Source organism: Heloderma suspectum, chromosome 2 (genome assembly GCF_057233095.1).
Source record: "Heloderma suspectum isolate Gila_16-S chromosome 2, 16-S_ref, whole genome shotgun sequence".
Taxonomy (NCBI): Eukaryota; Metazoa; Chordata; class Lepidosauria; order Squamata; family Helodermatidae; genus Heloderma; species Heloderma suspectum.
In genome coordinates, this window is record NC_139459.1 from 90,744,004 (window position 1) to 90,765,954 (window position 21,951).

The window sequence follows — 21,951 nt, forward strand, 5'->3', positions numbered from 1 at the left end:
GCCACAGAGCTTCCCCAACTGGCCTGTGGCTTCCTCCCTCCTCAAGCCCCACCCCTTCCCTTCCCAAGGATTTTTCTCTCCCAGTGTGCATCACTCTACATTACTTACATTGAACCACACTTTCCCCTTTTAAACAATTTTCAGAGGGGTAGCCATGTTAGTCTACTGCAGAAAAACAACGAAGAGTCTTGTGGCAGCTTAAAGACTAACACATTTATCATGGCATAAGCTTTCGTAGACTACTGTCCGCTTCATCAGAGGAATCATTTGGTTTCATCCCTTTTTGTTTTTATCACCCTGAATAGTAATAGCAACAACAGCAGCAGCAACAACAGTTTTCCAACTATGCTTGTGACACACTAGATGACATGGCTTAATCGTGTGTGTGTGTGTGTTAGGACTGAATATGATTATCTGAAGACAGTGGAGGGATATCTGCCATCTATTGCAGAAATGAACAAAAGGGAAAGGGAAAAGTATTATTTCACATTTTGTTTGTTTACTTACTTTAAACCTGTGGTTGATTCACAGATAGCTGTTGGCATCTGAACCAAAGCATCACCACTCACAACCAGTAAACTGAGTTTTGACATGTTGACCAAGGCGTGGGGAAGGTAGGTCAGTTTGTTTTTCTGCAGCAGAAGAGTCTGTAATTCTTCTAGCCTTAGGAGATTAACAGAGTAGCATACTTAAATGCACAATATACCATAGCTGATCCGTTTTTATTATATAGTAGCAAAGATTCTGTCCATATCTCTACCTCCCTCTGTCAAGAAGAGCAGGGTGATTCCACCCATTGCTTGTCCCTACCATGGTAGTGGCAGAATCATTCCTGACTGGGGACCTGTAGAAAGGAAAGACAATGCACACCAGTGCACTGCCTCCCAGTCTATTGTTTATGGGTCCTCCGGTGCACGCACACCCCCTTGAGGATAGAAGAACACACTACACCACCAAAATCCAGCATGAGCAAAAGACAGACTGAAGCCATTTGCTTTTATGTACTCTCTGTCCTCCAACATTAACTTTTAATTTCTTTCCAGGGGATGGGGGGACTGTGAAAACCAAGCTGTGTTAACCCTTTTTCTCATCTTACGGCCAATATATAAATAGAACTCACCCCATTTCTCAAAGGGGACTTTGATGCGGTTAGATACTAATGTGTGAGACAGAAGTGCTATGTATTTTTATTTTATTTTTTACAAAATCCACATTGATGTGACCATCGTAATTCTGTAGATGATGTTTTATCCTCAGAAGAGCAGAAATACCATGTGCCACCATGATGGCTATAATTACACTTATCCATGGTCTGACCTCTTCAAATCCTGAAACACCGATTTGCAAGTCAGACTTAAGACTTATCTGCATGGTCTTGGGTGGGTGGGACTGAGTTCTGAGCACTGTGGAAACACAGCATCATAGCCAGAGGGGGCTGTGGTTTTCTGGATACAACACATAGTCAGGACCAGTCTTCTCCAACCTGGTGCCCTCCAGATGTTTGGGGCTACAATCCCCATCAGGTACAGCTAGCTTAACAATTGTCAGGGATGGTGGGAGTTGTAGACCAAAACATCTGGAGGGCACCAGATTGAGGTAGATTGATCTTGACCAGTATTGTTTCCAAAAGAGGGCACTAGCTATGGCTTAGCTGCCATCCTTCCGCCAGCTGATAGACTTGAATATTTTTGCAGATCCAAGACTTCTTGACTGGCACAATGAGCACTAGGCAGACAATCTTCAAATACACACTGCTTCCAAATCTACACAATGTAGTCAGCCAATACATTGTTTGCTAAAACCAAATGTCATTGCAAAGACAATATAAAGAACAACCTGTCTATGTCTTGTGGGAGATCTCTGAGGTTGTTGCTGCTTATATCCAGCCACTGCAGACTTGACATTCGGAGCACACAGATTGGAATTGAAGGGAATTTGTTTGCTGATACATCTACAAATGTCACTTGTTTCAAGTTACTAAGCTGTAACAAAAACATTATATTATGTTATCAAGAATTCAGCTCATTTTCCATCAACTGATCAGTGAAAAAAGAAAGTATGGTTTATTGTGCTTATGAATAAGATTACCAGTTATAAGCTACTATGGAATGGGCAGATCAACTCAGTCCAATTGGGGGGGGGGATTGGACTCCATTTATTAATTATTGAAATAGATACAGGTGGGATGATTTAATTACTTTGGATGGCCTTGATATGAGATAAGACCTATGCAGTGAATCTTTAAAATATTAAATGCATTAGAAGGTATTTTAAATTACACAGTGGTGGATAATAATACAAAGATAAAACTTTTGAAACAAAATTCCACGAGGAAAGTATTATTTAATTATAGTAGTTGGGGTTTCTCTGTCAGAATGAAGTGAATCAAGATATAAGGGCATGTTTATCACCACTCCTTCCAGAACCAAATATTTTGTATGTGGTTGTTCAGTCGTTAAGTCGTGTCCGACTCTTCGTGACCCCATGGACCATAGCACGCCAGGCCTTCCTGTCCTCCGCTCTCTCCCAGAGCATGCTCAAGTCCATATTCATTGCATCAGTGATGCTATCTAGCCATCTCATCCTCTGCCATCCCCTTCTCCTTTTGCCTTCAATCCTTCCCAGCATCAGGGTCTTTTCCAGTGACTTTTCTCTTCGCATTTGGTGGCCAAGACATTTGAGCTTCAGCTTCAGTATCTGTCCTTCCAATGAGCACTCAGAGTTTATTTCCTTTAGGATGGACTGATTTGACCTCCTTGCAGTCCAGGGGACTCGTAAGAGTCTTGTCCAGCACCACAGTTCGAAAGCATCAGTTCTTTGGTGCTCAGCCTTCCTTATAGTCCAGCTCTCACAGCCATACGTTACTACTGGGAAAAACATAGCTTTGATTATGCGGACCTTTGTCAGCAAGGTGATGTCTCTGCTTCTGACTATGCTGTCTAGGTGTGTCATAGCTTTCCTCCCAAGGAGCAAGCGTCTTTTAATTTCATGGCTACAGTCACCGTCTGCGGTGATCTTGGAGCCCAAGAACATAAAATCTGTCACTGCTTCCAGTTCTTCCCCTTCTATATGCCAGGAAGTGATAGGACCAGATGCCATGATCTTCATTTTTTTAATGTTGAGTTTCAAACCAGCTTTTGCACTCTCCACTTTCACCCTCAACAAGAGGCTCTTGAGATCCTCTTCGCTTTCTGCCATTAGGGTAGTATCGTCTGCATATCTGAGGTTGTTGATAATTCTCCCGGCAATCTTAATTCTGACCTCTGATTCATCCAACCCGGCATTTCTCATGATGTATTCTGCATATAAGTTAAATAAGCAGGGCGACAATATGCAGCCTTGTCGTACTCTTTTCCCAATTTTGAACCAATCAGTTGTTCCATGTCTGGTTCTTACTGTTGCTTCTTGACCCTCGTACAGGTTTCTCAGGAGACACGTAAGGTGGTCTGGTACTCCCATCTCTTTAAGAATTTGCCAGAGTTTGTTGTGATCCACACAATCAAAGGCTTTAGCGTAGTCAATGAAGCAGAAATAGACATTTTTCTGGAATTCTCTTGCTTTCTCCATGACCCAGCGAATGTTGACGATTTGATCTCTAGTTCCTTTGCCTCTTTGGAACCCAGCTTGTACTTCCGGTATTTCTCGGTTCACATACTGCTGAAGCCTAGCTTGTAGGATTTTGAGCATCACCTTGCTGGCATGTGAAATGAGTGCAATTGTATGGTAGTAATTGTACAAGAGTCTGAACACTCTTTGGCATTGCCCTTCTTTGGAATTGGAATGTAAACTGACCTTTTCCAGTCTTGTGGCCACTGTTGAGTGTTCCAAATTTGTGGGCATATTGAGTGCAGCACTTTAACAGCATCATCTTTTAGGATTTTAAATAGCTCGGCTGGAAGACTGTCATCTCTGCTAGCTTTGTTGTTACTAATGCTTCCTAAGGCCCACTTGACTTCACTCTCTAGGCTGTCCAGCTCAAGTTCAGTGACCGCACTATCATGGATATCAGGGACATTCAGATCTTTCCTGTATAGTTCTTCTGTGTATTCTTTCCACCTCTTCTTAATCTCATCTGCTTCTGTTAGGTCCCTGCCTTCTTTGTCCTTTATCATGCCCGTCTTTGCACAAAGCGTTCCCTTCATATCTCTGATTTTCTTGAAAAGATCTCTAGTCTTTCCCATTCTATTGTTTTCCTTGATTTCTTTGCGTTGTTCATTTAAGAAGGCCTTCTTGTCTCTCCTTGCTATTCGCTGGAACTCTGCATTCAGTTGGATATATCTTCCCCTTTCTCCCTTGCTTTTCGCTTCCCTTCTTTCCTCAGCTACTTGTAAAGCCTCAGCAGACAGCCACTTGGCTTTCTTGCATTTCTTTTTCTTTGGGATGGATTGAGTTGCTGCCTCCTGAACAATGTTACGGACCTCCGTCCATAGTTCCTCAGGCACTCTGTCTATCAGGTCTAATCCCTGAAATCTATTCCTCACCTCCACTGTATATTCAGAAGGGATATGATTTAGGTCATACCTGAATGGTTTAGTAGTTTTCTCTACGTTCTTCAATTTAAGCCAAAATTTTGCAACAAGAAGCTCATGATCTGAGCCACAGTCAGCTCCAGGTCTTGTTTTTACTGACTGTATAGAGCTTCTCCATCTTTGGCTGCAAAGGACATAATCAATCTGATTTCGATATTGACCATCTGGTGATGTCCATGTGTAGAGTCACCTCTTGTGCTGTTGGAAAAGAGTGATTGCTATGATCAGCGTGTTCTCTTGACAAAACTCTATTAGCCTTTGTCCTGCTTCATTTTGTACACCAAGGCCATGCTTGCCTGTTATCCTGGTGATTTCTTGACTTCCTACTTTAGCATTCCAATCCCCTATGATGAAAAGGACATCTTTTTTTGGTGTTAGTTCTAGAAGGTGTTGTAGGTCTTCACAGAACCGATCAACCTTAGCTTCTTCGGCATCAGTGGTTGGGGCATAGACTTGAATTACTGTGATGTTGAATGGTTTGTCTTGGATTCGTACTGAGATCATTCTGTCATTTTTGAGATTGTACTCCAGTACTGCTTTTCCCACCCTTTTACTGACTATGAGTGCTACTCCATTTCCTCTAAGGGATTCTTGCCCACAGTAGTAGATATGATGGTCACCTGAATTAAATTCGCCCATGCCTGTCCATTTTAGTTCGCTGATTCCCAAGATGTCGATGTTCAATCTTGCCATCTCATGTTTGACCACCTCCAGCTTACCTTGATTCATTGATCTGACATTCCAGGTTCCTAAACAATATTGTTCTTTACAGCATCGGATTTTCTTTTCACCACCACACACATCCACAGCTGAGTGTCCTTTCAGCTTTGGCCCAGCCGTTTCACTCTTTCTGGCGCTACTTGGAAATTCCCGCTGCTCTTCTTCAGTAGTATATTGGACACCTTCCGACCTGAGGGGCTCATCTTCCGGCGTCATCTCTTTTAGCCTTGTGATACGTTCCATGGGGTTTTCTTGGCAGGAATACTAGAGTGGGTTGCCATTTCCTTCTCCAGTGGACCACATTTTGTCAGAACTCTCTGCCATGACCTGCCCGTCTTGGGTGGCCCTGCATGGCATAGCTTATGGCTTCACTGAGTTACACAAGCCCCTTCACCACAACAAGGCAATGATCCATGAAGGGGAATATTCTGTATATCACACAACAAATGCATTGCTGTTCTTTGTTTGTTGCATGGGAGAGGGAGAGAGAGGGAGAGGGAGAAGCGGGGGGGAGAGATTCCCTCAGGGAAGTTTGTCTGTTTCAGGAAGATCTCCTTTTATCAGGGCTGAAACAGCAAGAATGTATCGCAGCTGGGGAAATGCTGTTATTTTCTCGGTTAGCATCTCCTATTTAATAGTGTAATGATGAACACATGACTGTGCCAAGTTGTGACTATTTTCAGGCTTTTAAAACCATATTATGCCCTCAGTGGATATTCACAATCACTCTCTAGTGGATCTGTAGTGAAAAGGGAGCTCTACTTTAAAAAAGAAATAGAAAAGTAGTTGAGGTTCCCTTTTTCCTCACCCATGATCAACCAAAGACATTTTGCAGCCTGAAGCAAGGGACAACATCGCCCTCCCCATTCCACACACAGAAGCCTACCAGACTGGCAGTAGAATCTTACCTCAGCGCTGGCAACAGGAGAGCTGCATCTGAGGGCAGCAGGCAAGCCCAGGGGACACAGGGCAGGTTGTGTGGCACAAATAGCTCTGCCTTCCCACAGAGGGGACTGCCAGGGAGCTTTGGAGGAATGGCTGGGGGGGCTGCCACTGCTGCCCCCCCCCAAGCACACAGTCGACCGGTTTGCATGACAGGTGAGGCTGCGGCACGTGCAGGGTGCATGCAGCCACCATTTTGCATACCCAGCCCCCACTCAGATTATCGTGTCATGCAGATCTGGCGAGTATGGGTTATGCAAGGGTTAAACAACAGACTACAGGGATGAGTCTAAGCGCCTTGAGATGTCTGACAGCTCCAATTCTGAGTTCAAGCAGCAGCTAGATCAGAGGCCGGGGGAGATACCCTCCCTAGTGAGCCCAAGCGCTGGAAGAGAGTCCTCCCAAGACCTTGACCAACAGATGGCCCAGATGGAGTCCTTGCCCCCTCCCTCCAACGTGAAAATGCAAGTTTCCGAGGAGGTGGAGGAAGAGGGGTGTGACTTGAGAGATGCTAGGGCACAACACAAAGCAAAGTGGGAAAAGTTAGGGGCAGGGATCAGACACCCTACCTGGATAGCCACTCTTGGATGCCAACATAGGAGGGAGCCACCCTAAGGGAGGGCATCACTGCAAAGCTAGCTGTGCCATGGAGTTTATACCTAAAACTGCTGGCAACTTTCAAACTTTCTCCTCTGCTTAAAGATTGTTAATTAATTGTTTAGAGCCTGGGGGAAGCCTGAGAATTTTCCTTGAATCTGCATTTGTAGAGAGACGAGGCTCTAGCAAAATAAAGCCTATTTGCTTGAAGGTTTGTCTATTGTGGTGTTGATTGCGAAGGGAAAGGACAATCCAATTCTGACAGCTATTTAGAACAGGCCATGGGTTATGCAAGTGCTGTTCAACTCTCACATAACCCATGCTTGCCGGGTTTGCCCAACAAGACAACCCCCAAGTAGGGGGTTGGACATGCAAAGCGGCACCCGTGGATGGTGCAACTTGTCATGGGTTAAATAACCCATGATGAGCCATGCCATGTCATGTGAACCAGGTCAGTATTTGCCACCTGAGGCAACTGCCTCACTCTGCCTAATGGTAGGGCTGGCCCTGTGACCTCACCTCTCAGGGTGCGAAAATATGGCATGGCCGGCTCCTTTGGGTTTTATTTGTGGCTTGATATACACAAATAAGCTGGTGGTGCTTCCCATAGCCTGGAGATACACATTATCACTTTCTAATTGCTGCAGATCAAACTGCCCTTACAGGGACAGCTAGAAAGGGGCCAATTCAAAAGCTGGCAACTCTATTACCACTTCAGGAAACTGGATGAAATTGGGAACCCACCTTATTTTTGCCTCTATAAGTACAAGAATATGAGATAAAAATTACCATTTTTCTTACCTCCTTACAACTGTGGTACTGGATCATTTTTAATGGATCCTGAGATTAGCTGGACAGCAGCCATAGTTTTTCAGAGAATTGGAGCTGGCATGACAGAGTCATTTATATTGTGATGTGCTCACTTCTTTCTTTTGTTCTATGGTCAGCTCTGCCAAACAGGTTTTGTAGAGTTTTGTATTGCTTCAAAAACCTGCCAAACTTGTCTGACAGCTACATGAGTGTGCATAATTCTCTTCTGTCTTACTGCTTTCAAGAAGATGCTGACATTGGTTATTAGTTCGCGGTTCCTTATTTGCATGAAAGTTCGAAACAGACCTCAATGAGTAAATATGAACTGATGTTTTGTAGCCTCTTCAGGATTCACAATAATTCTCTCCCATCACAGACATTGTTTTTGCACAATGCTCGTTAATGTGTGATGACACCAGACAACAACTGTAAATAAGGAACTAAGAGGCTGTAAATAAGGGTATAATGGCTGTGCACCCCTCAGTATGCTTTGGGCCACCCCAAAACTTTAATCTCCAGGAAAGCATTTTCTATAAATGGCACAAAGAGCTTTTGTGTGAATAAGGAACTGGGAACTTCACACACCAATGGGCTCCTTCTAACATCATCAGAGTGGACATCCACTCACACAACAGGATTTTCCTTCCTCTCCTCCACCCTGCAACCCTCCAAATATCCCCAGATCTGTTCTAGAGGGTTCCCTTCAAAGCCAGTTTAGAGGGTGCATGGGGGCTGCAGGGGGAGGGGGAATCCATTCTACCAGTGATGTCTGTTCTCCGGGCAGATGGACACTGTTGGATACAACACATTATTTGAAAAAGTGGTCTGACAACACCATTTGATTTGCACAATGTAAATTATTCATGACAATGCACGAAATACTTTTATCTGAATGTGAGTTCTCAAAATCATGCCTTATTCTTAAATTATAAAATACTGCTGCATTCAAAGTAAACTATACAAACATATTATTGAGGGAAACAATGGTGTGGGGGTTTTAAAAATTCAAAATCAATGTTTTATATTACCAGAGTGCATTAAAAGTACAGAATCTTAAGTGGAGAGTAGAAATATTAACTTAGAGTTGTAATCCTGATGATTTTGAACCAGCACCTAGTCCTTCAAAATTGCCTTCCAGATAAGTAATATTAAAGCTTGCAAATATTAAATTAATTAACATCTCCAAGGGAGCAATGAGCATTTCTTTTACCCTTTGAAACAGGAGGCATTTTGTAGTAATCACAAATAAATATTGAAGAATCATAAGAACATAAGAGCCATGCTGGATCAGACCAAGAGTCCATCTAGACCATCACACAGAGGTCAACCAGCTGTCAACGGGAAACCCACAAGCAGGACATGAGTGCAACAGCACCCAATCAAAACTGTATGGCTGTTTTCTCTATTCAAAACAAAACTAGAAATTTAAATATTACTAAGGCTACAATTCTAAAAGTGTAATCCTATAATATTTATTGAGATATAAGCCCCATTGACTTTGAGTTCTATGGAATTTACTCCCAGGTAAGTAGGTATAGGACTGCAGCCTCCGTAATCCAATCCACATTTATTTGGGCATACACCCAATTGTATATCAGGAGTAATATGCATTAGATTACTTCACAGCTGCAATCCTATGCACATTTACTTGGATTGGATTTAGAGGGATTTCCTTCTGAGTAAACATGCATAGGCTTGAACTGAATATATTTCCAAGTACAAGGCAGATGATCCAGGCAAACACATTTAAATCTCACATATCCCAGGAGGTAAAACCTGGTCATTGCTCACTTACATATGTTAATTAAATGTGCATTCTCTCCCATGGAAATCAATGGGACATAAAAGAACTTAACTTTGCTTAGATCACAGTCATTATATTAAAATCAATTGGGCTTAATTTCAAGAAACCGATTAAAGATCAGAATTTTAATGTCCCCAGTTATTTAAGAGACAGGCATAGGATAATGTTTTGCTTTTAATCGAACAATTTTTCTGGAGAGCAAAAGACACCTGAAAGCCAAGAATCCAAATTAATCCTTTTTCCTAGAAAAGGCATAATAAAAGTAAACAAACAGGGGAAATAAAGGGGGGAAATGAAAATAACTTTATTAGTATTATTAGTATTATTATTATTGGGGTTCATTCAACAAAATCCTTGTTAATTTCTTTAGAAGAGGTGGGAAAATACAATTAAGGACAAATAACAATCAGGGACCAGAAGGTCTGAACATATAACACCAATTCTGGCCCACTTGCACTGGCTACCTCTATGTTTCCAAGCCCAGTTCAAGGTGCTGGTTTTGACCTATAAAGCCTTATGTGCAGGGCCAGCCCTCCCATGAGGCAGGGTGAAGCCCCCGATTCAGGTAGCACAGCAGGACAAGAGGCATATTGTTCCCCCACGCCCCCACTAGGGGACCCACTAATGCCTCCAGCAGGTTCTCCAGAGAGCCCTGCCACCACTCTCCTGCCATGGTATTTGCTGCAGCGACAGAGTGGCCGGTGGGGCTCTCTGGAGCAGCTGCCCTCTGAGGCTGAGGGAGTGGACAGCACAGCTCTTCCGAAAGCTGGCCAGGCCAAAATGGCTGGCTGTGAGGGGGTCCTTCCTCAGAGCCAGACATTGTGGGACGGGTGTCCGAGGAGATCGCCTGCACCCATCCTTCTGAAACTTTGCAGGTTTCTTTCTTGGAGACACCTCTAGGAAGTGTGCCATTTCAATACAAATCCCCCCACCAAAAAAATATGGGGTGGGGGAAGGGGAAGAAATCAACCCCCCCCAAGAATGTGAGGATTCCCCTTCCACATAAACCACTACACCCATCTTTCTGAAACTTTTCAGATTTCTTACTTAGGGACACCTCTACGATGTCTATCGTTTTCAGAACAATGGTCCACAAGGAACATATGGGGATAAGCATGTTCTCTTTTGGAGACCCTCAAAATGTCAAGGCTGCACTTGCACATCAACACCTGCAACTCTCATTCTGAAATGTGGCATGCCTGATCTCCTCAAAAAGGGCAACTATTAAAAAAAAACTATTGGTGGTTTCCTTTTTTAAAAAAATCAAAATGTAAAGGCGCATAGCATAAAACTCCCTGCAGCTATTTTTCTGATGTTTGGCAGGCATATTTTCCTCCTAAAGGAACACTATGTCTGCAACTATTTCCCCATTTTTGAGCAAGAGAAAGAAAGTTATAGCCAGTTTTGGATTTCCCATTATAGTCAATGGAAAGCACAGAACCTCAAATTTCCAAATCTCGACTTGGGTTCAATACTGAGTCAAAGCAGATGGACTCCAAATCAGTCCAAGCTAAATTGGGGCATTTTGCAAAGCACCAAACTGTGGTCCAAGCTGAAGCATGGAGTCAGTGCACACCTCTAGTACAGACAGATCTATGTAATGCCTCCAGGCGTATAAAATGAGGGAACACATATGAGATGTGAAAGCTTGCCTGAAATAGGATGTGGTAGTTTTGAAGGAAGTCAGATGCGCATGAAATGCACAGGCACCAGTTGCTTCAACGCATATAGGACTTCTGTCACTCCCTAACCGTTTACTCCAAAGGCAGATGAGATTTCGAGGCCAACAGAGGAAGTGCAATTTACGCAGAAGGATTCACACTTTCAGTGTAGGGGGAAAGCTATTTGCTTATTCCATGCAAATTAATGCTGGAAACAATTCCCCCACTTTCAATGTCTTAATGCACCCAACTGAATACACAGAAATCTATCTTGAAGATGTGCCTTTAGTTATAAAAATCTACAGTGCAGCTAGAGGGCCATTAATTTGTTCCTAATTTTCTTAATTTTGTATCACAAAAAGTACCTCCCTTGTACTTTATAATCCCTTGGAAATAGGATTCGACAAAGAAATATGAAAGGATGGACCAACATGAGAGAGAACAAACTTGGCTTTGTTGTGCCTCAGAATATATGGGTTTCTGATGATTAGAGCATGTAAAGAACAGCTCCTCTGGGTTCTTTCTTTTCAGGCTATATTTAACCAACTCTCTGGCTTCCATAATGCATTGAAACCAAATGGAGTTTTTATTTAATCTTTTTTTTCCTCTCTGAAATGCTAACAACAAATCCCTGAGGTACAGGACACAGAGGAAATTATGGCAACTGAGTAGTATATTTAATAAAGAAAGGCCTATACATTTTATTTCCTTTAGAAGACTGATAGGTTTTTGCACCTCTGGTAACATTTTATTTTTAAAACAAGTACACCAACCTTATCATTTTTACCTTGGCAGTCTATTTTGCCACCTTTCCCTCTTTCTTTCTTTCTTTCTTTCTTTCTTTCTTTCAAGCACTTTGTTATCCAACTCGGAATCAGTTATAATGCAGGCTTTGTGCAAGCTTCATTTTATAACCTCACTATATTTGACAGTCAAAGTACCCGGCCACCATTACTGCTGTCCTGATTTTTAATCAAAATTGTCATCTTTATTTGACAAACGACCTATATTTCTGCTTATCTTAATAATATTTCTTTAAAATATTGCTTGTGCAACATCCCAGAGAACCCGTTGCTTCCCAGTTCCCTGACAGTTAAAGTTTCAGCTGAGAGAAAAGGATGCCATGTCTGTGAATGCAAAGAGTTTTTTGATTAATGGGTGTGTTTTCAATTCTGCTTTATTTTTTTGTCATTGAAAAGGATTTGTTGATAAGGTTGCCTGCTTGTGGCTTTAGCATAAACTGCCTATTGCATGGCATTTCGAAGGGTAGAGGGCTGTGATAATTTGAATTGCTGGCCCCACCCTCACCTTATGTCTCTAAAACAAAGTTATCATTCATTAAATGCATTTGTTTGGATCCAGATTTAGGGCACAATCCTATTGGATTGCTGCCCATTAGATGGGAGACCCCAGGCTTGAAGTTTTCCGAAAATCTGATGTTCTTCTGGGCTGTTGCTAGCAGGGTGGGAGGAACATGGAGATGATTTTGCTTCCTATTCCTCCTCCTCCTCCTCCTCATCCCCACCACACACACACTCACACAGTTAGATGGGTCACTGAGCCCTTCTAGCTCACTTACCAGCAGTGGGCGGGGATGGGTGATGGAGAGTCCATAGGATTCCAGAGATCCTGGCCTCTCCTCTCTCCTCCCTTCCCTGACCCCCTTTATGACCTCTACTAGGTCATCAGAAAGTGTGGTTCTTTCCACAGTGGCTGCAAGGGGATTGGGGAGGAATCCAGTGTTGAATCCTCCATCCGGAGGTCATAGGAGTGTCTATGGCTTCAGGAGGGGGAATCCAAAAAATCCCAGGGAGACATTCTCCCAGGGACCATAGGACTGCTCTGTTAGTCAGCTAAGTGTAGAGCAGGAGTGGGGAACTTCTTTCAGCCCAAGGGCCAAATTCAATTTCAGAGAAGCTTTCAGGGGGCACATTCTAATGGTGGGTATGGCCAAAGGCAAAAGGGAAGGCAAAAATACAAAAACTGCCAGTATAGTGTAACTTACAGTTCTGACTGGCAGTAACTAAGCCTTAGGAGAGACATTTCAACCTTTTAGAATGGGGGGAAAAACTGCACAAAAGTTAGGAAACACCAACCAATTGGAAGTTGAGGGAAAGGGGGTGGGTCTATTGAAACAGGGAAATACCAAGGGGATAAAGCATGGCCAAACTGGGACCCCTCACCTGAGGGTCCTCACCCCTGGTGTAGGGCCATTGAAATCAGGCCTTAAGTTAATCAGGCCTACGTTCTATTGATTTCAGTAGTTGTACTCTAAGCATGACTTTAGAAACTACACAATATGTTGAATATTTAGCATGCACCTGACCCGCTTTCTTTTCTGCTCTAAAGTAAGCACACAGGGGGGTGATTCGGATTGGAACCACCATGTGTGGTATGGGAGGTTTGAAACTCCCCCCTCCCAAGCCACGTTTTCCAAACTTAGCTGCCAAATCCCCCATTGGTATTGAAAGGGGTGATTTCAGAAAGCAACTGCCTAGAGGGGGAAGATTTAAACCTCTTCTACCCTTTTACAGCAGTTCCAACCCAGACTGCGCCACTGTACACATAAGCAAGAAAGAGAGGATCAGCCGCATACAATGTATTTAACGTAGTGTACTGTTTGACCCTGAGTCTGAATCTAAACCAACTGTTCTCTCAGAATATAATTAGCTAAAATCTACATGGGGTAAGAACAAATGGAGATAAACCTAAGCAAACCTGGAAATTCTTAGTTCCTCTTAGTTACATTTTATATTCCTTTGTATATCTTTTTAATTCTTTCAAGGCTCCACACTTCCTGATTCCCTCTGTACAGCTGTCTCCATACTAGGGCCCTTTCACATTGCTGAGGCCTTGTTTTTCTGCAATCAGCAAAATTAAAATAGTAATTCTTGACATTGCCAAGATCCTTCTAGACTATTTATTCACAAGTAATTCCTGTTCAGTAAAAGTCCCCAGCAACTTTAATTACAAGCTTCCTCTCTGCAGCTTCTGACTCTAATTGCTTCCTGTACAACATGGTCTGACATTAGTGATGAATTTATCTGAAATTCGTGAGTTCCTATCCCCTGTGTGGAGAGGGTTAATTACTAATTTCTTCTTTTTGTTTTTTCTTTTTTCTTGTGAAATTGTACTATTTCATAATAAAAGGGGCAGGGTGAGGAAACCAGTAATTAAAGCCCTGCCTGTAGGGAACAGGAACTAACTAATTAAGGAGCAATCTATGACTTACACCATACTCCACTAGACAGGAAACAATTAGAGGCCGAAATGGAACATAGGAAGTTGTCTTACACCAAATCAGACCATTGCTTCATCTAGAGCCATATGGTCAATAATGACTGGCAGCAACTCTCCAAGGTTTCAGACCTACCTGGAGAAGCTAGGGAACCTGGGACCTTCTGCATGCAAAGTATGTGTTCTACCACTGAGCTGTGCTATTACAGAGTACCCCTGAAAAGCCATTATCACTCTACACTGGCCAGGCTGGCACTGTAATTGCATTATAAGCCAAGAGGAAGGAACTGCCACAAATCAGGTTTTGAAAATAAAGACAGGAGGATAACACAGAAACACGCAGTGCAATGGGTTGGCAATGACATTTTCATGGAGAATACAAACAATTTGAGAGAACAAAATATGGCAATTCTAGGCTAAATGGCTTGGTGTGGTAGCATCCCCCATCTAGAAAGGGTTTTTAAAAAGGGAACAGGGGCCAAACATGCAGCGTAGTTATCCCTTGATAGTCTGTATAACTATACTCCACACAGACTGCAATATCTGAAACAGGGCTGGCCCAAGACATTTTGCTGCCTGAGGCGAAGAACAAGATGCCCCCCCCCCATTCTGTGTACTCAAGCCAACTAGACTGGCAGTTGAATCTTTTTTCAGTACTTACAATGGGGCAGTGTCTGACACCACACCTGAAGGGAGCAGGCTAACCTAGGAATACAGACCTCTCCCTTCCAACGATTGGCTGCCTCCTCCCAGCATCTGCCGCCTCAGGTAACCACCTCACTCTGCCTAATGGTAGAGCCATCCCTGATCTGAAAGCCACTTTCCTCACTGTTTAACCTAATCACATGGATATTCTGTATGCCAGTCAGTACCTATGGCTGCCAGGGCTATTCAGTACTGGCATGGAACGAATCTTTGCAATTATGGCAGACAAGAGGGGAAGTGGCTTTGAAATGTTGTAAGCATTGTGGGGAGCACAATTTTTGGCAACCTCCACCTGGGTATGTAATACTTGAGATGGCCCTAACTACTGCACAAACAGATTTTTACATAGGTAAATTATCCTTGTGTCCAACAATGTGAGACTTCGCCTGGAAGCAAAACCATTGATAAAAAGCCAACATAAGGTTTAAATCAGAGCTTAGCCAGAGGAAGACTGCAATGGATCATGTAGCAATGGATTCAATGGATCACGTAGCAATGGATTAAATGGATCCATTGCAATGGATCCATTTAATCCAAATGCAATGGCTCATGTAGCAATGGATTAAATGGATCTTGATTTCAGCCTACCCCTGATACTTTAGATGAATTAAGTTTAGTTTCACTTCCCCCCACCCCTTTAATTGCCACTTTTTTCAATGTACCTTCTGCAAGCTGCAGAACCAGCTAATATTTTTATATAATCAGGAACTACTGCCATGTAAGCTGTTGTCATAAGCTACCATTTTAAAAACAATTCCATTCTGAAGCATAAAGTAAATTAATCATCACTTCCTAGAGGAAAAGCAAGAAGTTCTTACAGAGGTTGTTTTACTTGCAAACATTCAAATTGAGTAATATCATCCCCTTCCAGCCCTGCTACCAAAAAGGGCACACTTAGATTGAGAATTATACAACACTGGTCAACAGGTTTCTTCTACTCTATAGTGACTGGTCATTTCAGGATGGAAAATACTGGGAACAGTTTAAAAGATAGTATCAGTGAAATAGAATGCTGGAATAGGGTAGCAATGGCAAATGCTAAATAAATGTCAAGAAAAAGGATGGGAGGTAAATGTTAAGGCATAGCTAAAAGACACTGATCTTCAGTAATGTGATATTATTGTACCAACATTTCAACGACTGATACTTTGGAGATGTTATCAGCTGGTTTGATGGATGCTGGTGTAACAGCATGGCAATTGCTTACATGTAGCATTACTGAATCATATATTCACAATAACTGGAAAACCTACTTTTTTATCCTTCAGCTAATAACAGATCAGCTTTCCTATAAATAAACAGTGTACCTTCTGAATATCACATATGTTGATGAACCCTTAATATGACTTTTATATTTGTATGAATGCTGGACTAGAACACTTTGAAAAATACTAACCAAAGTTTGACATCTGTTGGCAAGAAGAAGAGATCATCTCGTTGTTTATTAAGTAGGCATATTTTGGGTGTGTTCCTGTGTATAATAGCTTTCTTATATGAAGGTGAGATTGTTGTTAAATATATTACTGGCTCAGTTTTCCCCATAGATATGCTATAGCTGCTGGTGATAGCCTTGAGAGAATGGGGAAACCAATCTGATAAATTTGCCCTAGAACTGAGCCAAAATAATCTTTTAACACTGCAATCCTATGCACACTTACCTAGGAGTAAGCCTCATTGAATTCGGTGGGACTTACTTTTGAGGAGGCATGTATAAGATCATTTCCTTTTCACTTTGTTATTGCTGAAAAGTCAGTGCACTCCTTGAAACTTGACCAAGTCCTGGACATTAGAAGGAAATGTGCCAAAGCCCTCCATGACTGGGTTTTGAGGCTTCAGGGAACTGAGCAGTCACTGAGCTAGCCCAGAGGGCCCAGCTCAGGAAAGATCCCAAGCCTTGGGAGCAAAAGAGCTGTGCAATCCCAAGCTTATCTGCCCAACCTTGGGGAAGCTCCCCAATCAACTGAGCTAAAACTCAGGCAGAGCCCCTTGATATACCTTCTGCAAGCCCTCCCCCAACCCATGTGATAGAAAACTGCCATGCCTAACCATGCCCTTGGTCCTACCTGTAGTCATGGTGCAGCAGTGGAGAGAGCTTACAGAGTATATGTAAGAGAGGGTGCCTCATCTTTATATTTGATTAAGGAGCTTCTCCAGGCTTGCTCAAACATGCTCAGGGATTGCATGGGTCACTTCCTTATAACACTGGTAAGCATTGCCGTGTAGCATCATGCCGATTACATTTTGGAACAAAGTAACACAGGAAACAGAATCCAGCATTTATCAGATTCTGAGAAATCTTTGGTATCTATATCAATAATGCAAAAAGATAAAGGACAGCATCCAATGCTTTTGTTCTGCTTACACCATTCATGCAGTGTAATGTAAGCAACCACCAGCACAATGCCAATAGCATATGCTGGAGTGGCTGGTTTCCCTGGAAAACCCATTGCTCCAGCATAACTACTGGCATTGCACTAGAGGTCACTAGTGCTACATCAGTGGCCTAAGCAGAGCGGCAGTATTGGATACTGCCCAAAGTAATAATTTCATATGACAGAAAAGGAGGTCAAACTGCAAGATTCAGATGAGTTCAATGGGTTGTATGTAAAGTTAGTCCTACTTATAGTTAAGGTATTCATGAATAACTTAAGTCCCATTCATTTCAATGGGTTTACTCTAAATAGGACCACACTGAATACAACCCACTGAACCCATCTGCCTTGAATCAGAAAAGCTTTTAATTTACAGGGAAGCAGTTCTGTTGTACAAGTTACCCATGACAGTTGCTCTTAATGTCTTGCTTTTGACCACCAGGAAAAGTAGATAATGCTCTGAGATGGTGACCTATATGAAGTGGCAAATATATGCTGATTCTGTTGCAAAAACATAACCCTTCATTCCAAACCCTTTGAAGTATTTCCTGGAATATCTATATCTATATAAATAGTTCCTCCACCACCACCCCCATATTTTAAACCATCTTTGTTTAATCTTTATTTCCATTGTAGGACAATATTTCAGGGCTATCCGATACCACTTAAACTTGTTGTCCTTGAAAAGATAAATCTCTTATGTTCAAAATTCCCACAGAGGGTAAAGCAAGGGTCAATACTTTCAGAGAACCAGGTACATCTATCATAAATCAAAGCACTGGTGATGTCAAAGGCTAATAAACATTGCTGATTCACACAGGTAGTAACTGTATTCTTCAGAATTCCGTTCTATGAATTATATATGGTTGACAAGGAACAGTTCAATGGATATTGACTTACACCTAAGCAGTGGGTCCTCACCTATTTGGGTAGGCCTCCTTTAGACTCTTCTGAGCATTTTCAGGCAATGTTGTAGTGGATCCAGGACTCACAGGGACGCAACGCAGCACTTTTTTTTACTAGCAGGGGCACTGACATCATCAGCCACCCAGCACATAAAATTCCTTGTTCCCACCAAGCTTAGCTGCAATCCTCACCAAAGCTGGAGGGAAATGGATTTTCACAGCAACAACATAGATTTTTCTCTGTTGTAATGTGAAGTATTTGGGGATGGCTTGGTCTTGAATGGGCAATTACGACCCATTCATTTTATTAAAGTCCTGCTTCTATTGGAGATGAAAACTGCTAGAACTGGTTTGTTGATATGGCTCAACTCAGCAGCCTGCATTTTTGGACTCTCCTTGGGCTGTAACTATGGGAACTGTCAAGATGAAATTTACCGCTACACCACTGTTTGCAGGAGCTCATGCAGTGCTAATGCTTCAGCAAATCTCCTCTGATGCTTAACACCTCATCATCCGCCCTTTCCCTTTTCACACCCCTAATATTGGGAATTATATCTTATGTCAATAGGAACCCCAAACCCTGCCCTTCCCCCAGAAGAAAAACCCAGCTGCTCCTTTTCTTAGGTTGACAGACTTTTGGAAAACACGGTAGAGGTGAGTGAAACATTTGGCACAAGCTCTACGTGTGTCTGCCCTCTCTCTTCATAGGAAAGAACACTAGTATGGGTTAAACCAGAGTTGGGGAACCTATGGCCCTCCAGATGTTGTTGGATTACAACTCCCATCATCTTGATCATGCTGGCTAGGACTGATGGGAGTTGGAGTTCAAACACATCTGGAGGGCCATAGGTTCCCCGCTCCTGAGTTAAACAATGGTGCAATGAAATTCTTCCAAAAGGAAACTTGATAAAGAGAGGCAAACCTACAGAAAGAAAAACTTCAGAATGCCAACATTTCCTTTCACCTCCAATTGTCCAGAGGTAGCAAAATCTGGCACGGGAAGCCTTCCTACCAGAATTTGTCATCTTTTGCCAGTTATCTCCCTGGTCAAAATATAACAGGGAAAGTGTTGGATACAGGCCAAAATGTCTTCCATTGAAATGAATAATACTTATTCATTGCTGAACTTTGCTTGGATTGTTCCCTTTATTTTTAAAGGCCTTTATGAGCACTGCTGCACTTCTATGGTGCAGTGGGATATCACTCAGCTTGTAAAAAGTATACATAAAAGTGCACATTACCTTTAATAAGTACCATCCAGCTACATCTCATACTCTAGAGAAAACACGGGGGGACCTGATCCAGATTGCAAACCTAATGTGTGGGAAGGGAGTCTTTAACCTTCCCCCCTCCCCCCAAGTCCTAATCTAGATTGTGGCTCCCATGTCTACAGTTTGAATAAGAAAAAGCCTCCATTCGCTTCTTACCAAAAAAAAAAAAAGGATTGATGTATGGACGTATGCATGTATTTAAAGTAATGTTTAAGTTGACCTATAGATATGTAACAAAATGGTGTGACACAGTGAGGAGTTTTATCGCTCATTACTCATAATTTCATAGGCATTAACCAATTTGTGTCCATGGTATTTGCACACTTCCAGTCTAAATGGCACCAATTACTGCAAGAGATAAATGTGTGTGTGTGTGTGTGTGTGTGATAAAATATTGTATATTGATTCCTGGGAAAATGTAGGGTTTCTTCACACGGAGCTTTTATCCTGCTATTGAGATTGGTCAGTCATGGAAATGTGTGGGTCCTTTTCATGATGTCATCAACCTCCAGGGCACATCCAGACCTGGTTATTCCATCTCAAAACGATCCAGAAATAATGAACGATCAAATTTAGTTGGATTGTAACGCTATTAAAACAGCCACTACATGGTGCTGTTGCACTGAGCTCTATGGAATCTTGAAAATTAAAAACTTCCCCTCTCAGCAATCATGTGGTCGCCATCCGAGAGCCCACTGTAAACATGGAAAGACTCCACAATGGGAGGACTATGGGTTTTTTCTTTAATGTAAAGGCAGCCATAATTTCCCCACAACAGATCTGCTTCTACTAGGGAAAAGGCAATTGTCATAAGTGACTCTAAAATCAGAATATGAATGTCCAGCATTTGTATGAAAGAATTACATTAAACAGAAATCACATTTTGTTTTAAAATGCCTCTCATCCATTTTTTGTAGTTCTTTATCAATATTCAGAAGGAACACATTGCAGACTAAGAAAGATTGGGATTTGCTTAGAAATCTGTACCTGCGATTGAAGTGTGCTTAGAATTGTAGACTTAGAACTGTAGGCTAGGATGAATTTTCAAACAGTCTTTGTATGACAAAAGGCAATTATTCTGAGTGTTAAAATGTTTGATGCATTGACTCCAAAACTTGATTCATAAACTTTTCTGCCATTTTTGTTCTGTTCCAAACAGACCATCACTTTAGCATCCTTGTGAAAAAAAAAAAAATGTGTTGCCTTCCCTGAGGAAATAGGAAGCAGAATGGCAATTTTTGTTGCTGTTCTGTTCATTTGTTAGGCAAATCTGCCACCAGTCCAGTGGTGACTGCAGTGTCTGCAAACTCCTTTTTAAAAAATTTATTTGGTTGAAGCCCCATGCTTGGCACCTGAAAACTGTTAGCATTAAATCAAGTAACTTTTAACAAAACAGAATGCCAGGATGCTTTATCAGGCAAATCCCCAGCCCTGCAATTACCTACATGTCAGCATAAGCCTAATATACCCATTATCCCACAGCAAATGTTAAGAATACACTGTATTAAGTAGATGATTTGAGTTGACAGGCTCTTTAAATCAGTGACAAAGTTCAGTCCCTGGCATCTCCAGCTAGAAGGTTCAGCTAGTAATCCCTTGGCTTCCCAAGAACTTGGGCAAAAGCCTTTCCTAGCACTGTTGTCAGGATTCCCTTTACGACCTGGACCCGCTGAGCAACTCCTTAAGAATCTCTTGTCTCCTTAATAGTCCCACTTTCTTTCTTTTGAACTTCCCCTTCTTAATAATGTAGGGTTTAGGCTGTAGAGGTGGGGTGATTGATACTCCAGACACCTGGGGTTTAACACAACAGTTTACTGGTAAATTTAAAACAAGCAAATCACAATTAAAGGCATTTGTACAATACAGCTGTGTGATACAAAAGGCATTAAGAGAAAATAAAAGTTGCAAAATGCAAGTTCCTTTACCCTAGCTGTACTTAGTCTTCTCCAAGCTGCTGCTTCTTGCTCCCTCTTCAGGCTGTGGTCAACCCGACTCTGCTCTTACTGGCTGTCTCACTCTCTTTATATACCCTCCTCCCTCAAAAAATGAAAGTACTGTTTCAAACCTGAAGAAATGAAACTTAACTGGAGAAATGAAAATGAAACTTAACCGAGGAAATGAAACTACCCCTCTCAGGGATACCCCCTCCCAACAAAAAACCCAGGCCTCTAGGCCTGACCTTTTTCCTTTTCTTGTCTCTGTGGGCCTCAAACCTTCACACACTGCTACCATTAGCCTTTTAACTGTAGATGCTAGACATTAGACGTGGGAACATGTCTAAAAGGCTCCCCCAATCCCACAACTGGGCCTGCAGGAAGGAGGAAGGTTGAGGGGCGGAGAGAGGCTCCCTAACTGAGAACCAATGGCATGTGGAGCAACCAAGATTCTTCTTGGATGT

The 21,951-nt window shown here is 42.2% G+C and overlaps 1 protein-coding gene across 1 annotated transcript in view; it reads right to left on the reverse strand.

Moving 5' to 3' along the window:
• Window positions 1–21,951, reverse strand: part of LRRC2 (leucine rich repeat containing 2) — a 69,024-nt gene that overhangs the window by 21,497 nt on the left and 25,576 nt on the right. Inside the window, exons 5-6 of the mRNA XM_084829658.1 lie at window positions 1,837–1,982; window positions 508–663 (exon numbers count right to left, since the gene is read on the reverse strand). Coding sequence (XP_084685784.1) covers window positions 508–663; window positions 1,837–1,982 — 302 coding nt within the window. The remainder of the gene's footprint in view (window positions 1–507; window positions 664–1,836; window positions 1,983–21,951) is intronic.